The following is a 5,000-nucleotide window of genomic DNA, read 5'->3' on the forward strand; positions in this document are numbered from 1 at the left end:
GCCCGCGTAGCCCAAGAGAATGTAGCGGAGCCAGAGGAATCTGTATGATAAAGTAGCATCGCCAAGGGACGCACCCTGCGCTCATTTCTTATTACGCCAGTCACCTGTCTTAACCGTAATGAGGTTCTATTTTCAGGGGTCTTTTTAAAGTTAGTAGACGCGAACTCTGATGTCCCCTCAAGCTCATCAGAGTCTCACTTGGCCCCTTTTTACTTTTTTTTTGGTATTAGAGGGAGAGAGTCGCTGAACAAACCAGCTAAGATGAGACTGAAACAAGCTGCAAGCTGTACGGGGGCCAAACGCATAACGCGTGGGACCGCTAAGCTACCAAGAAGCCGACAGAAGTTTCTTTTTAAGGTGCTGATACATCTCAAAACCACTCCTAGCTGTTCTAAAGGGGTACAGCTGTAACGAAGGAAACTGTAAACACTGGTGCAATCTGCTAATGTTCTGGTTCAGAGTAACCTAACCAAGGTAAAATACATATTAAGCTACATGCTACATGCTAAGTCAGTGATTCTGAACTCCAGTATGAGAGAACTCGCTGATCTGCATATTTTGGTTATTGCAAAGCTCCTACATACCCAGCTTATGAAGAGAGAAGCAGATCAGTAGAATAATGTTGGTTCATACTGAGCTAGAGCAAAAATGTGATGTGGGTCCTCAGAACTGGAGCAGAGGATCATTGAGCTAGCTGAGCCATGGCTATGTTTGTCTGGTGACAGCAATGGTACATCTACTGCTAGAAGGGCTGCTGTGCTCCTGGATTTTGCTCCAGCCTTCCTTGTGCATACTCAAGAGAGTGTCTGAGAAAACGGTATCGAGGACATATACTTCAAGGTACTTTACATATGAACACTCATATATAAAGTAACTTCAGTGTGAATGATCATTCAAATGAGTGAAACGAGCAGAGATTTCGTTGACTCTGAAATTTACCGGTAGCTTTTGAAATAAATTACGAAAGGACCAGATGATTTTGCTTGCAGTCACAATGAGATTTCCGCTCAACACAGATGCAGTTCATCTTAAATAGTTTGTTAATGACTACACAACTAAAACTAACCCTGCCATCCAGCCAGAGGAGGATGGGCTCCCCCATCTGAGTCATGGTTCCTCTCGAGGTTTTTTTTTTTTTTTTTTTTTTTTTTTTTTAATTTTCCTATTTCAGTCAAAGCCAGTTTTTCCTTTTGCATTGTTGCTTCAGTCTTTCTCACCAGGACTCTTAGGCCCAGTGTTCTGCAAAGGTGCTTTGTGTCAGTGTTTATTGTAAAAAGCAATATGCAAACAAGATCGAATTGAATTGAATTGGTGTAAATGAGCAGGTAAGCAGGAAGTGAAAGCCGAGGGTTATAATTAGAGAGTTGAAAGACTCTGTGGACCAAAAGTTGTTTTTTGTTGTTTGTTTTGTTTGTTTTTTTTCTTTGGACTTTCACTTTAGCCGCCTGCGTTCGGATCACTTTGTCTTCTGACAACATGGGAAACAGGTTCCCTGACTGTCAAGTAGATTTTTTAAATATATGTCTCCTAAATCATTTGCTGCATCATCACAAATTTGCATATGAGGAAGCTGTGGTGCAAATCAACTGAAAGCGATTCTGGGGAGAGGTGACCTTGCAGGCCTACTCTAAGCTTTCTCTTCCAATTCACTGTCACCAAAAAACAAATCACTGTGTTTAAAGGGGGTCTGTGCTGTATCTCTGCTTTGTTTTGTCTTAATCATTACTCTATTTGGTTATTGTTTTATGGCGGACTGGAACAGACTGAAGTGTGCAGTAGGGTAGATGAGAAATATGTGAACAGAAGGTTGAAATAATTTTGGCATCTATTTGCTCACAAATCTCCAGACTCTTCATTAAAATTCACATGGTTGGTACTTTATCATGTGATCTGACCTTAACTATATGAGAGAGAGAGAGTCAGTGAAGATGAATTTGATTTTTTTGACATATTCATTTAAATTTTTACATCTCCCTCTCTCTCTCTCTCTCTCTCTCTCTCTCTCTCTCTCTCTCTCACACACACACACACACACACACACTCACACAAATGCACATCTGACTCTCTCTGTTTCTCTCTCTTCCACTCTCTCAGTCACTCTTGCTCTGTATCTCTCTCACTTTCTCTGATCTCTGCAGGTTGTCTAGTCTAATGACGTGTGCATTACATCTTCCCTCATGTGCTCTCTCTCCCTCGTTACATTCCACTTAAGAAGCTCTGTGTATCATTAATGAGCTGAATTTTTCCCATATCCAGACATGGCTCCAAATCAACGCTAGAGATGTCCCTGGTAAATTCACTCAGTCCTTTACTTCTCAACTCAGAGAATTAACAAAACCAATCACCGGATCAAAAATCTTCCATCTAAAAGCATTGTTGTTGTTGTTGTTGTTGTTGTTGTTGTTGTTGTTGCTGTTTTAGTTTTTGCATCCTTAAGAGTATCACTGATAAAAAGACCTCCACGTCCCAAAGAAGTAGGGTGGCCACAGTTTTGTCTTTTGGCAGGGGGTGGGGGTGGGGATGGGGGTTGGGGGGGTACGGGGGGTGCCTAAAAACATTCTATTAACTTTGCCTCTCTCAACAAGCCCAGAAATTGATTAATGGTGGGAAAACAAAAAAAAAAAAATAACAGAAAAAAACAAAACGAAACAAGATAAAACAAAACAAAACAAAAGCAAACTTTAAAGATTTTCCAAGGTGAGAAGATTCATCAGACAGAGGCAGCTTTGACCCATGTGCTGAACCCTATAAAAAAAAAAAAAAAAAAAAAAAGAATAAACACCACAATAATAATAAGGAGGTCTAACCTTGCTCTGGACACATTCATGATTGTCAGTGGATGTCTCCGTTTTGATTAAGGTGCTGACTGCAGTTAAGATGTCTTATACACTGTTTGTGTTGAGAGAGAGAGAGCGAGAGAGAGAGAGAGAGAGGGAGGGAGTCTAGGAATGGAGGGAGTTCTTGATGAATACAGCTACGTCTGGCAGCCTGGCAGATGAGACGATGCTTCAAGGCCCACCCCCAACACACACCACCTTCCTCTGGTTTCATTCTCCCTCTGTTCATTTGTCTGCTCCACACTCACCAATACATACTGAAGTGTCTGGGGCATGGAGCCTCTGAGCAGCAAAGGGAAGGAGAAGAGAGAGAGGAGAGTCGACACAGATTAAGGTCTGAGCTGTCTCTTCAGCTCAGTGAGACTTGACACTGCCTGTGTGTGTGTGTGTGTGTGTGTGTGTGTGTGTGTGTGAGAGAGAGAGAGAGAGAGAGAGAGAGAGAGAGAGAGGGGATACCCATACACTCTAGTCATTAGAGTATCCACAGCGAATCATTTGCTCTGCAAATGCTTGCACCTTCAACTAATGTGTTCTGCACAAATAAAAGTCTTGGAGGCAAGTTCCCTGTCCCAGCAATAGGCAGCCATAGAAATCCTCTACAGTATTTGACTGAAAGCTGTGCATTAAATTAAGCATTTTCTTTCCACAGCCCTGATGGCTCAGCACTTGTGTTTTTCTCTGAGGACATACTTCTACTTCTACTTCTCTCTCTCTCTCTCTCTCTCTCTCTCTCTCTCTCTCTCTCTCTCTCTCTCTCTCTCTTTACCTACTCTGAGTTGCAGTCCCATCCATATTAAATCAATATTGGAAATGCTGTGTATTGTTCTGTGTGTGCACAGATCCACGTAGTGTGTGTCTGACTCGGCTTCCTTCTGCACGAACAGATCCCTCTCTGTCTGCTACGTGACTCCAGCATGAAAGCCGCTCTCCCTCTCTCTCTCCCTCTCTCTAATTCTCTCTCTCTCACTTTGCCTTTGCCTGTATCTTTGTATTGTATTTACAGAGAAAGGGCTTCTTTGAGCTGTAATATTTCTAAAAGAAAAAAAAAAAAGACAGAAGAAAAGAGAGAAAATCATTGTGCATTTTGAAATTGTACATCAACCTTTTCCCCAGCATAGATCTTTTGTTTGTTTGTTTTTGTTTATTAATGTATTGTCTGTTTGTAGGACAAAAGCAAGAGAAGGAAATGTATTTTTGAGTATCACAGTACGCCACCGCATTTCCCCATCTGCAGTTAATTTACGCTCAAAATCCTCTCTCTCCTTTCTTTTCTATTGTCTTCAAGTGCCTTAATTGTTTTAAATCATTTTGAATTCATCAAAAGTAGCCCATTTTTCTCTTATCAAGCATCCGGGAGAGACTACTGTTAATCTTCACTTCATTAGAATTTGGACATGTCTTTGTTTGATAGCAATGCTTGAAAAATGAAAACGCTTTAAATAAGACTTCGTTTTAAAAGATGTTTCTTTCCCTCTCTGTTTTTCCCTTTTTTTTTCTTCATTTCTTTTTTGTTTTCGTGTCCTTTCCAAAGCAAACAGTTTGGCTGTTGCTTTAGAATCAGGCTGGGAGATATGCAAAGCATTCTTTTACAGCGTGAGATGGTGTGAATTATTAATCTTGCCCTTTGTAAAACAATACTCGGTTTTAAGTGGGCAGAATCTTTGAAGTCTGATGCCAAAGGGCACACACAAGCTCACATACACACATACAAATACAAAGCGCGCACGCACACACACACACACACACACACACACATCCTTAGAAAGTAAGTAAATGGTGTACATCTCTGACAAAGTTGAGCGGAGAGAAGCTGGTGGAGACAGCCCTCTGTAACTGCGCGCGACATGGCTGTAGTTCGGCGAGCCTGCATTATGCCACGTGAGCTTTTTTCTTTTGTTTTTTCTCCGTCTTCTCCTGAGTCAGCGCTCTTTGTCAATTCCCGTTAATTCTCTCATGCTTGACTTCCTGCTACATGGAGCCCTTTCCTGCCAGAAACCCTTCCGTCGCCTGTCACTTAAAGCCACAAAAAGCCGACGGGACACACAGACGGGGGTGGGGGGGCAGGCGGGGGCTGCCGTATTGCAGGTAGACTGGAGGGGTGTGTGTGTGTGCGCGCGCGTGTGTGTGTGGAGACGGGTACTACCTTGATAGCATTGGTGGAAA

General features: G+C 42.1%; 1 protein-coding gene across 1 annotated transcript in view; it reads right to left on the bottom strand.

The window, feature by feature from the left end:
* Window positions 1-5,000, bottom strand: part of brinp1 (bone morphogenetic protein/retinoic acid inducible neural-specific 1) — a 73,194-nt gene that overhangs the window by 37,989 nt on the left and 30,205 nt on the right. The window contains exon 3 of the mRNA XM_030784688.1: window positions 4,981-5,000. This exon is cut by the window's right edge and continues 150 nt beyond it. Within this exon, the coding sequence (XP_030640548.1) occupies window positions 4,981-5,000 (20 nt within the window). The remainder of the gene's footprint in view (window positions 1-4,980) is intronic.

Source organism: Chanos chanos, chromosome 9, assembly GCF_902362185.1.
Source record: "Chanos chanos chromosome 9, fChaCha1.1, whole genome shotgun sequence".
NCBI lineage: Eukaryota > Metazoa > Chordata > Actinopteri > Gonorynchiformes > Chanidae > Chanos > Chanos chanos.